This window comes from Microtus oregoni, unplaced genomic scaffold, assembly GCF_018167655.1.
Source record: "Microtus oregoni isolate MIOR12 unplaced genomic scaffold, Mior012 000024F_ref0000369, whole genome shotgun sequence".
Classification (NCBI taxonomy): Eukaryota; Metazoa; Chordata; class Mammalia; order Rodentia; family Cricetidae; genus Microtus; species Microtus oregoni.
The window spans coordinates 2,408,981-2,434,924 of record NW_024543083.1 but is presented as its reverse complement, the minus strand read 5'-3'; the positions used below and the strand labels follow the sequence as shown (position 1 = coordinate 2,434,924).

The following is a 25,944-nucleotide window of genomic DNA, read 5'->3' as shown; positions in this document are numbered from 1 at the left end:
GGAATTGAACTCAGGACCTTTGTAAGAGCAGGCAATGCTCCCAACCCTCTGAGCCATCTCTCCAGCCCTGTATTCCATTTTTTATTGGATTATTTGTCCTTTTGATGACCAATTTCTTGAGTTCTTTGTATATTTTGGAGATCAAACCTCTGTCTAATGTGGGGTTGGTCAAGAGCTTTTCCCATTCTGTAGGCTGCCGTTTTGTCTTGTTGACTTGGTCCATATTTTGTCTTCTATCATAGAAGGTAAAGTGAGGTACTAATATACAAAGTATATACACCATGCATAGCATGTATAATAACTGTTTGCTGTGAATTTGTACTAAAGTAATAATACTTGATGTTTCGTAGTTTTCCTGTATGTAAAAAACACGAGAGCAAGCGTGTCAATGTCATCATGTAATTTTGTTAGAAGTTGCATAAATGGTCGGCTCTGATTAGAGATGAAACTATGAAGGAAAAAGTAAGAAAAATGTAATGAAAGAAGAAAAGGAGTGGAGGGATTTGAGAGAGAAAGATGCAGACACAAAAATGAGTAAGGAAAACAGACATCAGAAGAAGAAAAAAGCAATGACATGGACAATAAAGAAATAACTCTGGGGGAGCTTTTTACCATATTTTCCAACATCCTATCTTTTTCTCTTTTAAATAGCTGCTCCTTTATGGTTCTTCATGTGTGGAATGAGTCCTGATCATAACTGTATGATACTAAATACCCTTGCAGAGTGGTAAGTATTTCAAATAATGACTTTGTTACTGTTACTTAAGTTCTGGGATGAATTTTAAAACTTCTTTAATTGATTGGTTCTCATTTATAAATAGATTTTCAGTAGAAGACACATGAAGGATATAAGTTAGGAAAGTATATTAGAATACTTTCAAAGTAGATGGTAAATATTTATTGAGTTCTGTCTTAGTCCATTTAAGGTGCTATAATATCCCTTAAACAGGGTAATGCGTAAACAGAAATACACTTCTCGGCTGTGCATGGTGATGTATATATATATATATATATATATATATATATATATATACACACACATTACTAAAGAGGCTGAATCAGAAGGCTCTGGAGTTCAAGGCCAGCCTTGGTTACATGAAGAGACTCCTGCCTTTAAATGTGTATTATATATATCCAACAGTTCTGAGAGCTGAGCTGTAAAATCCAGAGTTAAAGCAACAACAGATTTCCTTGTCTGAGCAGCTTTCTCATAAATGACATCTCACCCCATCCTCAACCGGGTAGAATAGATTTCCCTAGCTTTTTTGGGTGTTTTTTAAAGTAGCATTAATCTGAGGCTAGAGAAGATCACTCAGTGGTTACTGTTTGTCCAGAGAGATGACCCAAGTTGGTTTCCTACACCCATATCAGGCAGTTCACAATTGCCTGTAACTCCAGTTCCAAGGGGATTTGATGCCGCAAGGCACACACACACACACACACACACACACACACACACAATCAAGACAAAATAAATTTTTTGAAACAGATAACCATCTCATTTGATGAAGCCTCTGCCTGCAGACCTAGTCGTCTTACTTAATACTATTACATCAGTGGTTAAGCTCAGCATACAAATTTGGGGGGGGGGATATAGTCAGACTACGGGATATACCTAATTTCATAAGAACCTGTATTTTGCATGGGTAATAGAAGAAATGGATAAAGAAAGTTACATAGAGAAAATTGGCCTATTTATAATAGCTAATTATAATTATCATTAATATAAGAAATAACACTCATAAACTCAAGCTGGTTCTGCTTAGGATGTTTGTGGTATGTAGAGTTAGAGTTTGCCCTTGGACACACTATATAAATAGGAGAAGAAAATATTTTGCAGTCAGATTTTTTCTTAGATTTATTTATCTTCTGTGTGCAGACCACAGAGCATGGGAAGGTCAGAGGGCAACTTGCAGGGGTCAGTTCTCCTCTGCCCAGTACCTTTATCTGCCGAGTCATCTCTCTGACACTGGTTTTATATTTTTAATCAAAAGCAATGTTGCAGAATTTTGTTCACTCACATGCTGATTAAATGAATTTTAAATATTTGATTAATTCTACATGTGAAATTCACTATCGGGATGGAAATTGAACCAACTGTTGGTAAATAGAAAAAAGTACTATAAAGCACAGAGAGGAATACTCAAGTTAAATACATTTAGCTGTTGGAGAGGTGGGAGAGAATTGGAGTTGGTTAACTTAGGAGGACCTCCACTTGAGCATAATGTTTGGCTTCTCATATGTCATCCCTATATGTGGACCCATAGAGCCTGAAAGTAGTTGGAAGGGTGATGAGGTTGCTGTCAGAGCAGCAAACTGTCACAATTTTCAACTATACAACTTACAAAGCACAGATGAGAAGATGAGCATTTAGCCAACAGCAGAGTCAGGACAAACTCCTGTCTGCTTGTACAGAATGCATTCTACTAGATTTTAAATTCTTTCAAAGAATTTTAGACAGTGACCTCCCCTCCCCCAGATTCTATCAGTAGCTGATAGTTGAGCTTGGAAGTGTAGTAGTGCTCCATAGGACCTTCCATGATCCCTGTTATGATCCCTGTTTATTGATGGGTCCAACCTTGTATAACCTGTAGAATGTAGCCACAGCTTAATCTTTTAAACATAAATAAAACGGGTTAACAAAGCAATACGAGTCTCTCAAGTGTCATTGAAAGATTGAAAAAGGCCTCCCATCACTAGTTGAACAGACATTTGATAGTCACTTATTCAGTTATATATTTACCTGGAACATTATACTTTACACACGTGTTTTAGTCTGAGCCTTCTTTTCTTTGTCATGGAAACTATAACCTTTCCCTGTAAACTTGCTGACTAAGGGTCAATGAACCCTGCCCATAGGCAATCATCTGAAAGTCTCTGCCTTAATGCATCTTGGCTGGTTTAACAAAATACCACAGATAGGACAATTCTAAAAGAACACAGATTTGCTTTTTATAGTTGGGAAGTTAGAGAAATCTTAAGCTTCTTGAAGAAACGGTGCCTTGATGAGGGACACATCTTCACTCACACTGTGTCCTCACTGTGAAAGGTGCAAAGGAGGTCTATGGGATGATTTTTGTTTCCTTTCCCGAAGGCATACCCGTCAAGACCTAATTCTTTGTAAAGGTCCCATCTCTGCAGTCTGACATTACCTTTATAATTTACCTCTGATCTTGAGATCTTGAACCCATTTTGGGTTAATCCTGAACACACTTTAAAGTCCAGCTTCATTCTCCATGTGTAGATAGCTAATTTTCCTGGCTTTATTTCAAAGACTGCCCTCAGAAATGGGTTTGGCATCTTTGTAGGACATCTTATTCCGTATGTATTGAAGGTTGATTTTGGACCTCTTAATGTAGTTGATTGGTCTAGATGTCTGCCAGGCTCCAGAGAATATAAAATTAGGGAAATAAATTATTAAATAGCTATATGTGTATATATTATGTATATATAATCATATACATACATATAATGAAGAAAACAAAGCATTATGAACAAATAACTCAGACAAAAAAGAACAGATTTATATTTACTAAAATTAAGATGGTAGCATTACCAGGTGCAAGTACATTTAGGGTCAGTGAATGCTTCCTATGCAAACCTAATGACCTCCATTTGATCACTGGAACTCAATGTGGAAGAAAAGAACTGATGCCTGGAAGTTGTCCTCTGACCCCTACTTCCATGCTGTGGCACAAGTGTGCCCACACAGCATAGTACATACATAACATGCACACACACACACACACACACACACACACACACAAATAGTTTAAAGATAGATTTATTTTACATTTAAAGAAAAAGCAGCATTAGGAGGCAGGGAAATTGGGTTTAAGGTCATCCGTAGCTACAAATAGAGTTAGAGGCCAGACTATATAAGGCCTGGTCTCAAAACAATTTTCTTTAAAGAATCAAGTGTATCTCATATAAATGAAAATAGTAGTAATGAAAAAATTCTAAGCTCATCAGTTTGTGGGTGATCTGACTTACTCAAAGATAAAGACAATTGCCGTTAAATATAAGACTTGGGTTCTAGCCTTAGGACCTACATGGTGGAGAGAAGATCAATTCCTGAAACTTGTGCTGTGACCACTATTCGTGCACGTGGAACTTGTACAAATATGGGGACACATGGGTGGGGGATAAATAAATGTAATTTAAAATTCTCAAAAATTTATTATTTGTATTTTCGTGTATGGATATGAAACTGCGTGAGGTTTTTTTGTTTTGTTTGTTTTTCCAGACAGGGTTTCTCTGTAGCTTTCAAGCCTGTCCTGAAACTAGCTCCTGTAGACCAGGCTGGCCTCAAACTCACAGAAATCCACCTGCCTCTGCCTTCTGAGTGCTGGGATTAAAGGCATGCGCCACCACCACCCTGCGAAACCTAGTGGGTTCATCTGCATTGCATGCATGTGTCCTCCGAGGCCAGAGAATATAAGGTCTCCTGGAACTGGGAGTTACAGTTTTGAGCTACTTTGTGTGGGTACTGAGACCTGAGCCCTGCTCTTCTGTAAGAGTAGTATGTGCTTTTAACTACTTAACCATTTTTCCAGCCCTATAGTTTAAATTTGTTTTTTTGTTTTTTTTTAAATATTTATGTATTTATTATGTATACAATATTCTGTCTGTGTGTATGCTTGCAGGCCAGAAGAGGGCACCAGACCCCATTACAGATGGTTGTGGTTGCTGGGAATTGAACTCAGGACCTTTGGAAGAGCAGGCAATGCTCTTAACCTTTGAGCCATTTCTCCAGCCCCTTAAATTTGTTTTTTAAACTCAGTACTCAGTAGTCTGGCAGATTAAAATCCACTGAAGAAGCCATGAACTAGATTTTAGATGGGAATTAGGGGCTTAGAAACATTAAGGGAAAGGGTAGATATTTGAACGTAAGTACCACAACAATCAAGGTACAAAATGCTGAGACTTTCATAACATTTTCTTTTAATTAGAGTTGTTTATTTTGTGTGTATATGTGCATGTGTGTTGTGTTTGTGTGAAATTGTACATAAGCAGTGAGCATGTAAATGGATTCCAGAGTACAAACATACAAGAATCAGCGCTCTCCATCCACATGTAGGACCTGGGTATTGAACTGGGGTTGTCAGTCTCAGGAGTAGATAGCCATCTGTTGAGCCATCTCACCAGCCCGTCATAACTTTTAAAAGATGCTAAGAAAATATATTAAAATGGTCAGTCTCATAAAACATTGTGCTAAATGCAAACTACAGATGTATTAATTAGATTTCCATTGCTGTGATAAACACCATGACGAAAATCACCTTGAGAAATTGGTTTATTTCATCTTACAGTTTTTAGTTCATCACTAAGGGAAGCCAAGGCAGGCAGGCACTCAAGGTAGGAACCCAAAGATGAGAACTTGAGACACAGACCGTGGAGGAACACAGGCTTGCTCTCATAGATTGCTCAGTTTGCATTCTTAAGTGCCCCAAGACCACCTGCCCAAGCATAGTACTGCCCACAGCAGACTGGGATTTTCCAAGAAAATGTCCCACTGACTCAAAGGCCAGTGTGATACAACCAATTCCTCAACTGCGATGCATTCTTCTAGCTTGTGTCAAGTTGACAACAAAACAGAAACACAAGCAATAACACAAAATTTGTACTTCCTAGGTGGGCAAAAAAATAGTCTGTACTTCTGTCAATGGTAAGTATGTGAGCAACTAGTACTTTTTGGTTGTGCTTTTGTTGTTGGTGTAACGAAATACCTAGTGGAAGGACATAGGAACAAGGATGTCTCAGCTCACAGTTTGAAGAGAGTTATCATCCATAATGGTGGAAAGGTATGATGGCAGAAGGATGAGACAGCCGTTCATTTTGCATGCCCAGTCAGGAAGCAGAGATTAATGAGAGTTTTCAACTGGCTTCCTCCTTTTTTCTTTTTATTTAGGCTGAGACTCCAGATCATGGGAGGGTGCTGCCCATATTCAGGATGGGTCTTCCTACCTCAATCTGAACCACTTTGGAAACACCCTCACAAACCACCCTGAGGTGTCTTATAAGTGATTCCGAAATCAGTCACGTTGACAAAAGATTAACTGTCATGACTTACATCTGACGACTTTGTAATAAAAGTTTGAGAAATGAGAAAACACGGGGGGTTTTTTTGAAAGGAAGGGTGCCACAAGTATAAATAAAAGGCATTAATATTATACATGTGACAAAGTGGTTTTCTATAGGTGGAAACTATGATTAAACAAAAGATATAAATATTGTATCCTATATGATGAAGAGGCTTTACAGTCATTAAAAGACTCATTTCTATGTTTAAAAAAAATAGTAGTGGAAGAAAAGGATAATTCACAGAAAAATAAAACTAAACCAACCTCACAGATATGAAAGCCAAATTAAAACCACAAGATTTTGTATAGTATGATATGACTTGTCTCGTAATGCTGGAGACCAGGTCCGAGGCATTATACATGCTAGCCAGTTTCTCTGCCAGTGGCTTCATCCCTCAACCTCATGATGTTTGAGGAGCTTAAGTTTAAGAGGTTACATTTGATGAAATATTTTTAACTAATTAAAGTTTCTGGTTTGTTGTGAAGACCAGTTTGAGAAAGATTAGTTACAAAAAAGCTAAGAAATCAATTTTTTTTATTGATTTTTATTGAGCTATACATTTTTCTCTGATCCCCTCCTTTCCTCTCCCCTCTCCCATGGTCCCCGTGCTCCAATTTACTCAGGAGATCCTGTTCTTTTCTACGTCCCATGTAAATTAAATCCATGTATGTCTCTCTTAGGTTCTCTGGGATTGTGAGTTGTAGACTGGTTTTCTTTGCTTTATGTCTAAAAGCCACTTATGAGTGAGTACATATGATATTTGTCTTTCTGGTTCTGGGTTGCCTCACTCAATTTGATGTTTTCTAGATTGATTTGCCCGCAAATTTCAAGATGTCTTTATTTTTTTTTCTGTTGTGTGTACTCCATTGTATAAATGTACCACATTTTCCTTATCCATTCTTCAGTTGAGGGTCATTTAGATTGTTTCCAGGTTCTATGAACATAAAGTTGAGCACATGTCCTTGTGGCATGATTGAGCATCCTTTGGGTATATACCCAAAAGCGGTATTGCTGGGTCTTGAGGAAGGTTGTTTCTTAATTATCTGAGAAATTGCTATACTGATATCCAAAGTGGCTGTACCAGTTTGTACTCCCACCAGCAATGGAGGAGTGGTTTTTTTTTTTTTTTTTACTCCACATCCTCTCCACTATAAGTTATCAGTGTTTTTGATCTTGGCCATTCTTACTTTAAGATGGAATCTCAGAGTTGTTTTGATTTGCAAAGAAATCAGTTCTTAAAAAGTAACTATAACATCAGAATTATGAAGTTATAGATACCTGGGGATGACTATATTCCAAAAGCATATTAGATTATCAAAAATAGGGAGCCAGATACATAATAAGTTAGACATAACTTAGGAACATAAGAGGCTGATGTGGAAGTCATCAAGGACCTTGCAGGTGTCTTTAGGTGGAGTGACATAGGTGGAAATCAGAGTAGAGTGAGCCTAGCAAGAGATAGACTATGGAAAACATGACCCTTGTCAACTTTGTTTTGTACATGAGTCTGAATAGACTTGGGGTGGTCCACAGAAAGGAATCAGGTTTACATTTCACTTATTTTTGTGCAGATCCTGTGTGCCAGGTCCTGTTGTAACCATGTAACATAGATGTTGTGGTAGAGAAGTTGGATACTCTGCTCTGGGTGGCATTCTTTGGATAGAACCAGAATTCTAACGCATTATTACGTTTGCCTTCCTGACTAACATTCTACCTAATCTGCTTGTCATTTGGGTCAGAGCTTCTCTCAGGAACTGAGTCAGTCTCTGTCACTCCTGAAATTCCTAAGCCGGGGGTATCCAGTCTCACTTTTCCCAGTTATTTTTTAAAAGTTCTTCACCCATTTTATTTCTTCTGCTCTTAGGAGCAACTCTAGTACACTTTTAATAAGTGTAAAAGCAGGTATCCTTGTTTTATCCTTACATTTTCAATTTCCTATAGGTTTTCAGTAGCTTATATATAAAATCAGGTTATGGATGTTCCTATTCCTGTCTGTTAAGCTTTATAAAATAAATGAATTTTTAATTTCCTTTTTCTGCATTTGATGAAATAACCATTTTATGTAATAAAAGAGTGGAGATTTTTCTTGTTAAATCACCCTTGATTTTTGGAGATAAGTTTAGATTACAATGATTTATTAATAGTGTCAAAATTTATTTTTACTACTTAGTTTTTAATAGATTGTCAATTATTTTTATTTTAGACTTAATTTTAATAAGTTATATTTTCCCAAGAATTTATTTATCTAATGCTTAAATGTATTGGCTCAAAGTTGATCTATGTAATAGTTAAAGGATTACTGTGTATGTCCTATAATATACAATGTTATACATTTTATACATGTGTGCAAAGATTAATATAAATATAATGGCTATGAGCCTCTGATACATAAGTTAGTATAAAAATGACTTATTAATGTGACTGACTTATTTGGATTGAAGTTTAAGAAATAATCTTCATATAAGAAAGTTGTTAATTGAAAAGGTAACAACCTATAGCTTAGCCAGTGGAGAATATTGAACCCATTGTTTCTTGAATGACATCCTTTGTCAGCTTTAAAATTAGCTTTTTGTGATACTGTCCTAAGCACCAAGAAACAAAAGTGATTTCAGAAACCTTACTAGTAAATTCTACTAGAGGAATGTTTTGTAAGATAACGCACAACTAAAATCATTCAGTTTCCCTGAATTTAACTATAATGGCAATATTGAGCACTTTTGGCCCTTCAAGTACATTCAGCCAGGCAACTGTTCTATACCTTATTTGCAGCGCATAATAAACCATGACTAATTGAGAGGTTTTTATATTATGTTTTTCTAAGTTATTATTCCTTTTCTTTACTAAGCTGCCAGGCAGAGATAGCCTTTTTTTTTCCTGCATCTGGATATTATCAAGATATTCTTGTTTGAGACAGGGTCATATATATGTAGTCCTGGCTGTCCTGGAATTGTAGACTAGGCTAGCCTCAAATTCACAGAGATCTGCCTGCCTCTAAGGTGCTTTTGTTAGGAGGAATTAGCTTGCTAGTGTTTGCCACTGTGGGTAGATGAAGGGAAGGTTTATTTTCTTACTGATTTCCTACTCTGTGGTTGGAACATGCAAGATCTCCTGTAGAGAGCACAAAGTAGAGGCTAAGAACTCTGTAAACCCTTTGTACACTCTTACCCTTTGTGACTTGTCTACAGAATTTTATCATCTCATAACTTGCATTGTGATTTAATGTTTGAGCTAAGTGGTTGTCAAGCAACTCATAAACCATATTATGAAATGGTATAAAAATGGCTGCTCACACAAATTCTGTATGGAAGCATCACAACTTATTTGATAGCTACTTTGAGTTCTATTTTGAGAGATAAAGAATAAGTGTTTGAGGAGGACCTGGAGAGCTGTCTCAGCAATTGCTCTTCCAGAGGTCCTAAGTTAAATTGCCAACTCCCACATGGCAGCTCACAACTGTCTCTTAGCTCTAGTTACAGAGCATCAAATGCCTTCTTCTGACCCAAGTGTGCCTTGCATACACATACATGCATGCAGGCAAAATACCTGCACACGTAATATAATATAATATAATATTATAAGAAATTTTTTAAAAACATATCTTTAAAAAGAAAAACAATCTGTTTGAGGAATGTGGTGGACTTAGAGGGATAAAAGGGAAGGAGGAATCCCTTCATTAATACTAGTATAATATAGAACCTGTCTTAAACATTGTGGACTATCTTGTGGAGCAATAACCAGTTGAACAGTGACTTGTTAGCTACTAGCTAAGTGTTGAAATGGTACTCAAAGCTAGAAATTTTGATATAAAGAAAATTGTTGTAGCATAGCATATAGAAAAATGAACTTTTACAGAATAGAATTTTTAGCAAAAATTTCACCATGTTTATAAAAATTGTTATTGGTGAAGTTTTTAAGCTTTTGGGGAATGGAGAGGCATTTGGCTACCCATTATAATCCAGTAAATTACAAGAGTGTAATCTACTGAAAAATTTTAAAGGTATAACATAAAATAATAAATTTGAATTTATTCATTTTCTATTTGGGGTAACCTGGTAAATTGTAATTGAAACCTGTTGACCGTATGACTAAAAATATATTGTCACTCAGTTTTCTTTGAGGGCTTTCAGATTACTGCCACATTATACTGCCATACTTCAATAGAGATCTTAACTTGGGGTTGATTTTAGGTCACCAACAAAATGGAAATGAAAGAGAATGATAAGTGTAAGACATGGAGAATGAACCCAGACAGTGACTCTTCATGGCCCACTGATGGAGAAGCCGGTTCTGGGAAGAAATTCACTATTCCAAAGATCAGGAGGACAACTGAGAAAGGTAAAATTACTCTACAAGATGAGAGTTTTTATTTTTTAAAAAAAATGTTTCTTGGAGTCATTTTTGTTCATTCTTACTCTGTATTAAACTAGGTTAAGTCAAATCTTTGGTTCCCTCAGATATGCATATGCCTCTGAGCTGATAAAAAATGGAGTAGACACAGTGTCTAGTCTTCTGTATATTTTGCATATAAAACAAGAATAAAACAGGTACAAAGAAGAAAGACCTACTAAGGAACCTGAGGCTAGAGTTAATGATATGTTTTCTGGACTCTGTGTTTGCTCCAGCCAGACTTGTACCTACCATCTAGAAATATCACTTGGCACAGGCTTCTGCAAAAAATAAAACAAATAAAAATTATATTTTCTGTGCCATGGGGCTAAAAGTGGGGCAGCTTAGAGAGATGGGAGCTATTAAATACATACTACTACCGTGAAACACCAGAAATCTGGGTGAGGGGCATGACCACTACACCTTTGTCAGTAAATATTAAGTAAAGGAGACAAACAGGTGCACCTTGCCACCAAATATGGTGTCAGAAGAAGCCACGTAGGAAGCCTAGACTACAACAGGTTAGCATTCTCTTTTCTTTACCAGGAGTGACCAAATTGGGAGCCTGGACTTCCCATCTCTGCCATCCTTTGCTTACAACATCAGTAAGATTCCATACTCCCAAAACCCCAGCTTTGTGGCAATGAGTTGTCCCTTCTAACTAGGGTGAGATGCTGAAAACAAAATGCAGAGCTTGGTCCTCTACCACATCCAGGTATTCATCCCCAGCACAAACCAGTGGAGGCTGAGTAAGTAGGCCACATTAATTTTCCTGCCTGCAGTAACATCAGGCAGGGCACATCCTCCAGAGTATTGGTGTATGCCCTGTAGAGAACAAGGATGTCAGCCTGGCCTTGTGGAATTAGCTGTTCACTTTGACTACCAGCAGTTCCCCAAGCAGCCTGGTGTTAATAAATAAAGACTTGCTAAAATACAGGCTAGATATACTCTAGAGCTTCATAATGGTACACATTCTTCTTACGCTCACATGAAACACAACAACAAAAAAGACCTCCTCTGTGCCTTAAAAAATACCTCATACAAAGCCTGCTCTTTGATCAGAATGAAATTTAAATGTTGAAATCACACAAAAAGATAGCTGGAAAGTCCCAAAATACTTGAAGATTAAGCAAAGCCTTCTTAAGTAACATAGCTCAAAGACTGAATAGCAAGTGAAATTTTAAAGCACTTTGAACTAAGTGAAAATGAAAACACAAGATTTTGGGAACACAGTAAAAGTAGTGCTTAGAAGGAAATATACAGCATTCTATGCATATGGTAGAGGAAGATAAAGATCAACAACTTAGGTTTGTTAAGAAGGCTACAAAGAGAAATATCACTGTAGATCTATGGACATGATCATCTGGACATAGGCTAACTCTGTGCCCAGATATTTTATACGCTAAATATTGTACAATCCTTGAAATACACAGTAAACCAAGGCTCATACAGAGAAAAGGCAGGACCACTGAGATGGCTCAGTAGGTTAAAGTACTTGCCACACAACCCTTGCAACTTTAATCAGTAATCTCTTAAAAAGGATAGACTCAAGCCAAGTATAATGGTGCCTGCCTTTTAATATCAGTGCTCTAGCTACAGAAGCAGGCAGATCTCTAAGTTCAAGGCCACCCTGGTCTATATAGTAAGATCTTGTCTCAAAAAACAACAACAAAAAGTAGGATCAGGAATCTAGTCCCAGACCCATAAACCCTCTTGGATACAAGCCACATTTCTTGGATAATTAGATCTACCTATCACTCTTCATCAAAAAAAAAAAACTTTATAACAATGGAAAGCATCACAGAAAATATCTGGATACAGTGTGAGAGCTAAGTTCCAACAGATACATCTACAGCACAGCTTCAGCACCTGTGACTGAGGAAATATCTCACTCAGAAGAGGGTGCAGAAATGTTGTAAAGCCCAGAATACCAGAAGGTCTACTGTGAAAAAGTCTCTCCTAGAAATGATTTTATAAACAAAGCTGGAAAATTGGAAATATCCATGGACATGTTAATATGGAATGAGAAAGATTTCAGGGGGTCCCATGCTAGACAAAGGCATCTAATAACAGCTGGTAGACAGCTGGTCTAGTGACTTCCAGGACAGCCAGGGTGACAGTGTGACCATGTCTCAAACACAACAGACACCTCAGGATACTGACTGGTTTTGTGTGTCAACTTAAAACAAGCTAGAGTCATCAGAGAGGAAGGAGCTTCAACTGAGGAAATGCCTTCATGAGATCCAGCTTTAAGGCATTTTCTCAATTAGTAATCAGTGAGGGAGGGCCCAAGCTATGGTAAGTTGGCTCCTGATCCGGTGTGCTGTAAGAAAGCAGGCTGAGCAACCCAGGGGATGCAAGTCATTAAGCAGCACCCCTCCATGGCCTCTGCCTCAGATCCTGGTTTCCTTCAGTAATAAACAGCAGTGTGGAAGTATAAGGCAAATAAACCCTTTCCTCCCCAACTTTTTTGGTTGTGCTGTTTTGCCGTGTCAATAGAAACCCTAACTAAGACAAATAGCTAACTTAAGAGAGATTCTAGATCTAAGTGTTGATTTAGCTGGACTTAATCAGATTGGAAGTGTGTGCTCTGAAAAGTACTGCCAGTGGGGTGAAGCACAGGGACCTGCTCAGTCTTTTTTGTTTTGTTTTCCCGAAATGGTTTCTCTGTATCTTTGGAGTGTGTCCTGGAACTAGCTCTTGTAGACCAGGCTGGCCTCAAACTCACAGGGATTCGCCTGCCTCTGCCTCCCGAGTGCTGGGGTTAAAGGCGTGCTCCACCACCGCCCTCTACCTGCTCAGTCTTACAGGTAGTCTTGGTGCTGGCCTCATGGTATGATGTATGTGACACCCAGTCTGGTTTTGAAATGAGCAAGCTACCTGATTATTTAGAACTTGGTGCCAGTTTGTGATAGATGTGGAAATAAGAAAATTTGGGGGGCTTTTGCCTGAAGCATAATGCTGAACCTTGTAGACGTAATTACGGAAGTCCACAGGAGCATGGAGTACTGACTGATGGGGGATCCGGGGGTCAGAGAATACCTCCAGCTACAGAACCTCTCAGCAGGTGGTGCAGTTGAGAGTGGGAGCGTACCTGTTGACAAGTACAACAGTGTTTTACTGTCTTTGTAATCAAGGAGATGAAACAGGCTTTGGATTGCATTCAGAAGCACCTGAGGAACTCAAAAGGAACCAGAGGGACACTCATTAAAAGCCCTGTTACACTCCATAGCGTTCAGTTGTAGACAGTTACTTTTCCAGAACCATACTTGGAGATGTTTTTTGTCCCTTTCTTTTTGTACAAAAGCTGATTTGAAGAGTAATCTGCTATATCACCCTCGTAACATTCATAATTATTGCAGTTGCCACCAAACATTTGCTAAGGATTCTAACCAGGTCTTCAGAGAACTGATGGGCACATGAAATTGGTCACCATTTTTCCTTATGATTACAAAACTGCCACTACTGATAACAAAACCTTGTAAGTCTCAGGAAGTTGAAGTGAAGTAAAGGCTTTTTTAAATGTAAATATTCTTAATAATAATGACTTTTTAGATAAAACTTAAGGTATAGTACTACAGAATTATGTTGATTTCAGATTTTGAAAGTCAAACCCTTATTTGCAGTTTGTAAAAACATGAATAAGTACCTCAACTTATATTTCTGTCTTATACCTCAGTAATGATTCAGAAATTGGGAAGGGAGGTTTGTACATGAACAAGTACATTATATTAACTTTAAAATAATTAACCTTAATCATAAAATTTGAATTTTATGCAAAAAATAAAAAGCCACAGACTTTGAGAACCTATTTACAAAACATATATAAAAGACTATTAACAATTCAAGTATGGAAAGAGCCCTTAAATGCACAGTAAGAAAACATACTAAAAACTGGGTCAGGCACCTTAAGGAAATGTCAGCAAAGATGATAGAAAATAGTGTGTAATAAGATGATTTTACCGAGCAGTGTTGTTGGTGGTGGTGCATGCCTTTCATCCCAGCACTTGGAAGACAGAGACAGATATTTCTGTGAGTTTGAGGCTAACCTGGTCTACAGAGTAAGTTCCAGGACAGGCTCCAAAACTACAGAGAGAATCACTGTCTCAAAAAAAAAAAAATTACATCGTACATCATTGAGGATATGAAAGTTAAAACAATTAGATACTACCACATACCTATTAAAATGGCCAAAATTTAGAGCACTGATCACATCAAATGCTAGGGAGGGTGTGGAACATAGCACCACATTGACTTCTGCTGGGGACCCAGAATGCTGCTGCTGTTTTGAAAGAGTTTAGCAGTTCAGCCATATTCTTAACATACACATTATCTTTACGTGGGAAATACCAAAAAGTGCTAACAGAAACTACCAGGTGTGTAATTGTTAATGATCCACATTGTCGAGTCACTGTGATTTAAGTTAAAAATTAATTAGTAACCTAAATTCTAGGGCTATCTTTTGTCTGTATGTGGTAACCATTGATAATTCCAATAGGTGTGGAGAAAAGCAAGGCTAGTGTTCTCACATACATCAAGTGTAGGAGGTCCACAGCACTGTGGTACAACTTTCACTGTAGATTGTTGCCTTCATCCGTTAATGAAATTTCCAAACTCAGCAGTGCTGTTACCATTGTACAAATGTGCATTGTCATTTTAAGCACAAATAACTCTTCTCCCCTCTTTATCTTTAGTTTACTTGTCCTCTTGTTACACCAGTAGTAGAGAGTATGGCTTCATACATGGCACTCTGAAGCAGTGCAGGCTTGATACAAGCTGTGACCTACAGCTCACGTGGCAGTTTGGAGATACAAAGCTGGTTTGCAATGAATATCTGGAAAAGCAGTTTTCTGCTAAAAGGTGAGTGTGGAGCTGAAGCATGTTTGAGATTGTGTTGTTTCTAATCATGGACTCATCCTAATTTATTTTTGTCACTTGAAACTTAAGTATTACTAAGAAAATAAAGATAGATTATGTAATAAGAATCACTAAGGAAAGACTAGGGATACGGCTAAACGTAAAATGCCTGCTCTGCAAGCGTGAGGACCCCAGCACCTGTGTAAAATTCAGGCCCAGCAGAGAGCACGTTTGTAACACCAGCTCAGGGTGGGGGCAGGGATACAGGTGGAACCCTGAAGCATACTGACAACCAACCTGGCCAGATGAGGAACTCCAGGTTCAGTGAGTGAGAATACCTCTAAAGCAGTGGTTCTCAACTTGTGAATTGTAACCCCTTTGGGGGTTGAACTACCCTTTCCTAGGGGTCGCCTAAGAGCATTGAAAACCACATTTACATTGCAATTCATAACAGTTACAAACTTACAGTTTTGAAATAGTAATGAAAATAACTTTAAGGCTGGGGTCCCCACAACTTGAACTGTATTAAAGGTGATGGTGTTAGGAAGGTCGAGAACCACTGATCTAACAGTAAGGTGGAGAGAACCAGGAAATAGCCTGGTGTCACTTCAACCATGTACACATATGCACATGAACACATGCATTTGTCACACAAAGATTTACTACAGAAAATAATAGAGTATTTCATCCTCATAATCTCTAACAGCACTAAATTTTCAAGTGATTGTTTCATGCACTAACCTAGTCACATTTCACACGCCCTCTTCTAACACTTACCTCTGTGTGCAAGTTAGGGGGGAGAGGTAGACTTCAGGTAACTACCTGTATCACTGCACCTTTTTTTTTTAATTTTTACTGTGTTGTACTTACTTTACATACAAGTCAATTCTTCCACTGTATGGGTCCCAAGGTTCAAACTTGGGTCATTAAGCTGGCAACAATGTCTTCACCCAATGAGCCACTTTACTTACCCCATTACTTTTTAAATAAGTTTTTATTTATGACAATTTCATGCATGTATATAATACTTTTTGTTCTATTTCCTTTTCCACTATTTCAACTCCTCCCAGACCCAACCACTGTGTTCTGCTCCCAACCTCATCCTCTTTTTTTTTTTCCTTTTTGTAATCCCCCAAGATGTGTTAGTGCTGCCGGTATGTGCACAAGACCATCCACTAGGAACAAAGGTAGTTAATGTACCAAAGGCCAAGCCCCTAAAGGAAACTCACCATCTCCCCTCTCCCCAGACATCAACTTCCATTAGCTCCTTAACTAGAGGAAAGAGCTTGTGAGACCTCCCTCATCCGTGCTGGAATTTTGGTGGCTTTATTCTGTGTGGGCGACCAGAGCTGCTGTGAGTTCCTAAGTATAGTGGTCCTGTCATGTCCAAAAGACGCTATTGCAGCATCCCTCCAGAACTTCTGGCTCTTAACAGTATTCTGTGATGCTCCCAGAGCCCTTGGGGAGATGTAGTACAGATATCCTATTTAGGACTAAAGAGCTACATAACTGCTTTGAGATAGATTTATACTTCTTAGCCCAGTTTGTGGCAGTTTGTTACAACAGAAAACGAAATACTGCTTTATCTCTTGGAGCTAGCGAGTTTATTTTCTAAACTGTTACATTGTGGTTTTGTTTCCACAGCCACCATGGTCTAAAACTCCTTAACACAAAATTCCTAAATTGTTATTCATAATTCTAACTTTCATATTGCTGTATCACAGTGAGATTTCACACTGTACTGTCCCATCCTGTCTGGAATGTGAACAGTTCTTTTGCCCAGTATATCCATGTGCTATACATTAACGACACATGGTCAATTTGTAGCTTTCTCCAATATCAGATCAACTGAAGCATCACAGTGATCTTCCTCAAAGGTAGCAGTGATCTGCTAATTCTGATATATCAAAGAAAAGCCATAAAGTACTTCCAAGAGGTAAAATTGAAAAAAAAAATTTTGTGTACTGGGGATTCTTGGGTCTATGGTACACATCATATGTTCATGGATTATAAACAAGGAAAATAGTTTTGTTGTCATACTCAGACCACAAACATAACAGACAGCAAGCATGATTATATTCTTAAGATAGAGATTTCAGTGCAAAGGAGGTTCCTTGGTGGTTAAACTGCTTGCAGTACAAGTGTGAAGATTGGAATGTAATTCCCCAGAAACCTACAAAAATATCAGGTGGGCATGGTAGCCTGTTTTAATTTCAGCCTCGGAAGGTGGAAACAGGGATTTGCAGAGTAAACTGACTAGCAGACCTAACCATGTCAGTGAGTTCTGGGTTTGATTGAGCAAGCCTGCCATGGAAAGAAGGTGGAAAAATGATGGCGGAAGATCCCTGACAGCAGCTTTGGTCCTCCATGTGCATATGTGTGCATGCATACCTACACACGTGCTCAGCAGCAATAGGGAAATTTACAGGGTACTCTCTGCAGTTTCAGACAGCTGAGATTTCTTGGCAAATTTCCCAAGGCTTAAAGCAGAAATAATTATATTACACTTTCAGCTGGCTAGATGTTATGTATTTCTTATGGCTATTGAGTTCCCTGTCAAGCTTTCCAAAGCACCTCATTTCATTTTTTTTCTAACAGACATATCAAGTATATAATGCTTTTTCTCTTTATTCACACCAAGGACCTGAACAGTTTATATATTTTTCTGTTGCCAATTAAATTTAAGCTATATTTACCTTATAGGCCATATATATTGATCATACATATAAAACTACTAGTTGCTGACTACCTACTATTTGCAAGTTGTCTTGGAATCTATTTGGGATGATGTAAGTAACTATGGCATAGGCAATTAGGTGAAGCATTTGCACCATAGTTGGTTTCAGAGAGGTGGCAAGATAGTACAATGTTAACATTCTTTCATCTTTGAAAAGACACGCAAGATTCTAATTTTGTTTCTCCTGGGCATTAGTTACTCTATGCAAACTAGCTTCTTCGTAATTGAGTTTTCTAACAAGTCTTTTATTAATATTTTTTTGCTTAGTAATTAATAATATAGTAAAAGGGAAAGGAAAAAGGCGTATTTTGCAAATTTCAATACTTGAGTGCTGGGTTAATTTTGAGCTTTTTACTTTCAGGGCTTAAAATATTTAAGGATCAGGCTCTGACACATTTGTTCCTCTTTAAGATTGTTGCATAAAAACATGAGAAAATTTTTCAGAAAGTCATTAGCTCAAATATTTTTAAATATTTTTAATTTTGAGTGTGTGTCTGTGTGTTATGTTCATCTGTGTGCATGTATAGAAGCTGAAGGACAACTGGAAGTGTCTTTTTCTCTTGCTCTCCACCTTATTTTTATTTATTTATTTATTAAAGATTTCTGTCTCTTCCCCGCCACTTCCCATTTCCCTCCCCCTCCCCCAATTCAGTCCCCCTCCCTCGTCAGCCCAAAGAGCACCTTATTTTTTGAGACAATCTCTCAGCTAGAAAAGCAGGTCAGGAGGTCCACATGACGCACATCTCTCTACCCCTCCAGCATGATTTACAGGCTTAGGACGCCATGTCTGGCATTTCTGTGAGCGCTGAGGATCTGGACTAAGGGTCTCATACTTGCCTAGGAGCACATCTACCCAGTTTCTTAATTTTTTAATACTCAAGATAGATATGACCTGAAGTGTGGGCTCTGGTGAGTGTCATATGCTTACCTGGTTATACGTTACTGCACACACACACACACAAAAAAGCCTATTCAGCAGGTTCGTTGTGTCTGCCATCTCTGAAGGAGACATACTAATACTGATAAAGTCAGAATGACTGCAGAGTGTCCAAAGGCATAGCAGAAATTGCTGTGTGAGTTTTAGAAATTTCAGACAACTTGGCACATAAGTGCTATATTGAAAACTAAAAACACCAAATGAAGCATAATCACTGACCTTGGGAGATTCAAGAGAACAAAGGCCGGAAGTTGAAGTGGTATATGACTCCTCCTCCAAAACAGTCATGCAGACACAACAGGACTGATGATACACAGATGAGCGCACAAGACATGAACAGATCCAAACCAGAAGAAACAGGGTCAATCCCAGCACAGACAGAGAAGGGGAAGTGGCTGCAAAGTACCATCCCTAACAAAAGAGCTATTTGAAATTGATATCTGCTGGGAATGGGGAATTGAGTTTTCTCCAAGTGTGATTGGGTAATTGGCTACACTCTTTTGTCTTAGAGGAAGAGAAAGAACATGAGGTTGGGGAGGTTGGGAGGATTTGGTAGGGGAAAGAATATAATAAAAATATATATGAAAAAATTTAATTAGAGAAAGATTCCAGAGTGGCCCAGATTTCCCAGCACAGTTGCAAAGTCTATAGCTCTCCTGACTAGAGTCACTACTCAGTGCCTGCCTTGCTCAGTCTTTCTGGTCTCGAGCATACTGAACCACACATGCCCCTTTCCTTTGTCTTACTCTAAACACCTTAGGTCCTTCTTGGTGGAATGTCCTTTGTTTTCTAAGTTAACTCTTCTTCAAATTTGCACCTAAACAGAACTTTTCTGTTTATGAGATTGAGAGCTGTCTGCCATTTGACACTGTGACATTATCCTAGTGTTTGAGTAACTTTTGAAAGTCAAACTCTTACACAATTTATTGAGCCAGTAGTAGTTCTAAAATCTGATGGGGGGGGGTAGCATTTTTACAATCTTGGAAATTCTACTTAGGCCCTAAAATGTTTTCAAATTCTGAAAGCATTTGACAAAACTGAAACAGACCCATATTACCACAATTGTGAAACTCTAGAGAAAACTTTTAAGACTTTGATTAACTGTGATTGTAAGCCTGAGACTTTTATTGTTATATATTTTTCAGTCAAAATATGTTAAAATGATACCATGCTGTCAAGATTATAAGCCTATAATCCCAGTACTTGGAAGGTAGAGGCAGGAGTGTCAGGAGTTCCAGGCCAGCTTTAGCCACAGAAACCCTGAATCAGGAAAGCTCAACAGCAGCAATAATATTGTGATGTTTCAAACAAGATGCTTGATTAAAATGATATTTTGGGCCAGTGTGGTCAGTAGCACTCTTTCTGTACAGCCCTGCATTCTATCCTTATCACTTGCCATGCTGTGAATTTATGTGCCATGCTCTTGTCCAGCCTTCCTTATCTCATAGAGCAGTGACAGAGTAATAATTCATTTTCATTCTCTGGAACCCTAGGATTTTCAGACAGAGAATGAATGGGACTTGGCCTTAATTTAGTGTCCCTAGTCGCTTTAGCCACTAAATAGAGAGGCTATTCTTTGAAGTAGATGTTAACTCTACTAGCTGTGGGAGTTGTAGATCATAAATTCAGTAAAAAATACTCAGCAGAAGACTGGTGTCTGCTGGGTGTCTGCCCTCAGCTGATCTTGTAGATGACTGACTGCAGCTTCTGCAGCAGCACTCGGTATGTCACTTGACACTGATGCTATGAAGACTTCTTAAACTTGGTGAAGCAGCCTGTGGCCAGCTGCAGCATCCCACAGCTCCATCATCTCAGCCCCCCAGCACTGTAGTGTCACAGCTTGTTCTCTGCCGGGCTTTAACCTAAGGGAGAGTTGTAACTGTTGGTCTTTCTGTACAATCTACTAAGATTTCTCATCAGCAAAGAGTATTTTACTTACACAGATGAGTATTTACTGGGTTGTCAGTTTTAATAATCTTTAAGACCAATTCTTCTGTCTTCACAACTAACTGCTGTGAAGCCTTGTCTTTATCCCCTTCCAGCTTTCAGAATGCATTCTTTGGCTAAGGTAAACATTTCAGGATTTATATCTAAAGGTACATGATTCTTCCCTTAAAGGCCATTGTAAGGTTATGAACTGGCCAAATTTTAGTAGTATTTTGTCTGGGGACTGGGAAGGCCTGAGAAGGAGAGAAATGGGAGAATGGTCAATCTACAAAATGTTCAGAATATGCATACACATACACACATATTACACCATCCTTTGTGGTATGCTTTATGGCATTCCCAGAAATTTGAAAAGTAGATCACTAGACTCAGATCATCATAGAAGATACAATTAAAGAATGTTTATAATTTTGACTAAGGTGGTAAAATATGATAAGAGATATAATAAATGAGTATATGCTTTTGAAGTAAAAAGAACATGGATTGGATAGACAATACTGGACTGCTATAAACTGTGGATGCCAGTAAAATGAAATATGCTATGTTATTCCAACCCTGTCACTATTACTTTGGCTAAAGAATAAGGTAGCTTAGTACATTTTGAACCTTATTCTTTAGTTTGTGACAAAATTTTGGTTAGATATTTGAGAACAAAACGTGTGTAATAAGGCTTAAGATTTTGCGCTGGCTACATTAAAAGTGTTACCAGAATTGTTACCCATTCAGGCTATCCATAAATCATAGATGTGTAATCTTGAGCTTGATCTTTAGATGGTTTTCAGTCCTAACTTAATCATAATAGTGTAAGTTAGTACCTCTGATTAATGTCTGTGCTTTCTGTTTTCTTTGATAAGCTAAGATAGTTTATCTTTTTGAAAATACTAGTTTAACTATGTACATCATTTGCTTTTACTTAGGTCAGAGATGCGTGAGAATGGAAGACATGGCAGAGAACTGGAAGAGCATTTCTGCTTCTTAGCACTTCCTCAGAGTGATGTGGTAGAGATCTACCAGAATGGGCTAAGTACCAGAGCATCCACACTGAAGACACTTGGGAATCCTCTTCTTGGAATTTATATGTTTAGACATGTTGATGTTGCCCTGAATTATGCTCATAGTCGAAGCACTACTATAGAAAATATTGTGATTTTTAAGGTAGGTAAGGTAGTAGCATAAAACAAATACTAAATATAGGCACATTTTTCTTTAAGTCAGCATGGACATAGTTTGCTTTCAGTTTAAATTATCTCAAATAGAATTCCATAAACTACTTCGTTATCCTTTGGAATTTTCCCTTATTCTTCACACTTTACCTGACTGTGGCACAATGTAAGGCAGCACTTATCATCATTGTCTTCCCAATACATACTTTTTCTGGATTCATTATCCTTCCTTTTATTTTTTATCATACTCTAGCACCATAGCAGTTTATGTCCTCTGAATAATTAAAATATGATTGTAGCGTTAGCTAGGTTTATTGAGCTATGTCAGTTTAATAGCATTATACTAATGTCTGTTATTTTTAACAAATGTGCCATGCTTATATAAGATGATAAATTGGAGTAAAGAGCAGAACAAGACCTCAAATCACAAATCTGTTTGTGCATAAGTATTGTTTAGAGTAAAACATAATAGCCACCATTAAAGTACCCACTTAGTGTATGATAGAATTTTCATATACCCTGTCTCTCAAATATGATATATTCATTATGATATGGGCAAGCATTTTTAAGTTTTATTTGTTTTTATGTGTATGGCTGTTTTACCTGTGTGTATATAAGTGCACCACATGTATCCCTGCCCACAGAGGACAGAAGAGGCCGTGTATCCTTTTGAACAGGAGTAATAGCTGATTGGAAGCTACCATCTGATGCTGGGAAAATGAACCTGAGTCCTTTTCAGAGCAGCAAATCTTAACCATCACACTAATTCTCCAGCTTGTACAGAGTATTTTTAAAGCCTTGCAGAAATGCTATACAATCATTTACTTTAGAATATTATATGGGCCAAGCTTGTCTGTATCAAGCATATAGAAGGTTTGAGCAGGAAAATCTTGAATTCAAGACCCCCTGGGCTACATTGAAAGTTCTGGGTTGCCTGAACATGCCAAAAGAGAAACAACATAACACACATTGTTGGTAATTATCAAGATGTTTTTTCAGTTGTCCTCTTTGTTGAATTAGCTGCCTCACTTTGTTCAAATGGTACTTATAGTTACCATATTTTGGACCTGATGACGCATGCCTATCATCCAAGCACTTGGGAGGTAGAGACAGGAAAGTCATCACAAGTTTGAGGCAAGCTTTGTCTACATAGCATATTTTGGGCTTGACAAAGCTTTTCAGTGAGACCATCTCAAAAACCCAAAGCGGAAAAACAATTCTAAAATGTTTTTTACTTCCTACATTATGTCACCTCATCTCTCCCACCATTCTCTATTTCTAGCTTAGATAGTCATATAATCTTCCATATACACTTTCACAGTAAACCCTCTTCTAAAAGCAGAATTTCTGAAATTTTTATTAGAAATAACTCTAGTCTCAGATCTTAATTTGGGAAATAAGTGGTATAATTACCATATTAAAACATCACTCCGGGCAGTGGTGGCACACACCTTTAATCCCAGCACTTGGGACGGAGAGGCGGGATGATCTCTGAGTTCGAGAGCAGCCTGGTCTACAAGAGCTAGTTCTAGGACAGGCTCCAAAGCTACAGAGAAACCCTGTCTCAGAAAAACAAAAACAAACCAGAAAACATCCCATCCAAGGCATGGACTAACAGTTTTGTTAATATTTCACTACTAAAAGCATGAGACTTTAAAAGTATTTGGGTATTGAAAAGTATTTGAATATTGTCTTTTGCTTTTTAGGTTCTCTTTGGAAAAGTAAAGAAAATTCAGCCTTCTTTCGACAAAAACAAAGTTTCTCTGGATCCTTTCCCTAACTTTGATTGCCATATATCAAGAAGTATGCCTTCTCTTAAAGATACCATTGAGCTGCAAGCCTACAATTCATTGGTATGTTAAGGCTAGGATTCATTTGATGAGTTAAAAGACACATGCTTAGTTCAGAAACTGTTTAGATGCCATCGACCTAATCCCTAAGTGACTTTTATGAGGTAAATGCCATATTCATGGGATAAGGTAACCTTTTTTCTCACAAATCATACTGAAACCCTTCATCAAAATCACATGGTTTGTAATGAAGCCATGGTCCTTTAAGATATAGATCCCTGTGTTGTTGCTCATGTGGGACAGTGCTCTGGTGCCATCGGTTTTGACAGAGGAGGAACAACCTCTATGCATACTCGAGGGCATTTAACCACAAAGCAGTATTCTGATTATCAAGAGGCAGAGCTACGGAGATAAAAGTATCAGTTTTTATCTGACTCCTTTTTGAGACTGCTCAAGGTTCATGATTAATCTTATGGGTTAACTCTGCTGCAAAGCTGGGGTCAGGGTCTTACAGTAGTAGTTTGATTTTCTTATGTCTTTCAGGTGTACTTCTATGAATATGATTTTTTCTCAAAACCAGTAGATAGACCTAGACAGTGCCTTCCATATGCAACAGTAACAGTAAAATTTATTGGTCAAAAGGCAGGCAATGGACAACTTATGACATCACTGAGATTCCCCTCCACAGGATTTCCTAAGAGGCTTGGTAAGTTACATTCATTATTCAACTCTGCTGCTCTTAAATTCTACGTATTCTAATACATTGTGCGTCTCTAACTAAAATAAACTGTGTTTTACCTGTATTCCATTTTATATATCTAGGATCATATGCACACATTTTTACCTCTTTGGCTTAATATATGTTCATGTAATTTTTATGTGTTGATAGCTGAATAGTTTATTGCGTTGTGCGACTACACTATTGTATTGGAAAAATTTGGGTACCCTTGTAACTTCTTATTCCACATTGCTATTTATATAAGGGTCTCGGTGCTAGAGTGCTAGTTTCACTTGGAGTTTTTATTAACACTATGAAGGTATAGTTTAAACTAAGATGATGTCATGTGCGTTTCTAAAGTAGTAGCAGGTGCATAAGGTTATATAATCACTCTACATTCTTAGCAATACACAATTTTTTTAAAGTATCATTTTCATTGTAATTTTAATTTTTAATGATACTAAAAATCTTTGCCAGTATTTAGTTCTATCAGAATTTTTTCCATGTTTAGTGTTGCTATAGTAGATTGCTTCTGATTTGGGCTTTTACCCAGATTAGAGGTTAGAGTCTCTTGGTAGATTGATTGGCCAGTTGAATTCTCACTTTGTGTGTAGGTGCATGGTGTGTGTGTGTGTAGTCTCTATGAATGTGCCAATACTCCTTCATTATGCATGCTTAGGTCAGAGCAGGATATTCAATGTCTTCACCTATTGTTTTCTTTCTTAGAGCCCCAACACAGGGTCTCTCACTGAACTGAAAGTTTATCTTACCAGCTGTGCAGATAATCCCTTTTAGGATTGCCTGTCTCCACACCCTAATGCTAGGCTAATACTTTCTCTTTATATATTTTTACAGCAGGTAGTTGGGGTCAGTCTCACACTCAGTAGCAAAGGATCTTCCTGCTTCAGTCTCCCAAATGCTAGAATTACAAGTGTGGACCCTCATACCTGGTTTTAGGCATTGCTGGAAACTGAACTCAGAGCTTCCTGCATGGTGGTAGCACATTTACCAATTGAGCTATATCTCAAGCCTTTTTTTTATTATATATTTATTTTGTGTGTGTTAATGTCCTCACATGTATGCCAGGCACATATATGAAGATAATAGGACAATATTGTAGACATAGTTTTCTCCTTCCATTATATGAGCCCCAGGGACCAAACTTATAAAAGTCTTGATAGCAATCTTACCACTGAACTATCTCACTGTTCTCTCCAGCTTTCTATTGTAATGTTTCTAATTTTTATTCATCAGAATTCACTTCTTATCAAATACGTTTTTTAAGTTAAATTGCTTACACTGAGATTATATTTTATATTGCAACA

At 37.8% G+C, this 25,944-nt stretch overlaps 1 protein-coding gene across 1 annotated transcript in view; it reads left to right on the top strand.

Moving 5' to 3' along the window:
* Tex15 (testis expressed 15, meiosis and synapsis associated) overlaps positions 1-25,944 on the top strand; it is a 51,656-nt gene that overhangs the window by 9,993 nt on the left and 15,719 nt on the right. Inside the window, exons 2-7 of the mRNA XM_041673986.1 lie at positions 652-727; positions 10,272-10,419; positions 15,165-15,330; positions 21,866-22,103; positions 23,818-23,964; positions 24,445-24,607. Of these exons, the coding sequence (XP_041529920.1) occupies positions 10,284-10,419; positions 15,165-15,330; positions 21,866-22,103; positions 23,818-23,964; positions 24,445-24,607 (850 nt within the window). The 5' untranslated portion in view covers positions 652-727; positions 10,272-10,283. The remainder of the gene's footprint in view (positions 1-651; positions 728-10,271; positions 10,420-15,164; positions 15,331-21,865; positions 22,104-23,817; positions 23,965-24,444; positions 24,608-25,944) is intronic.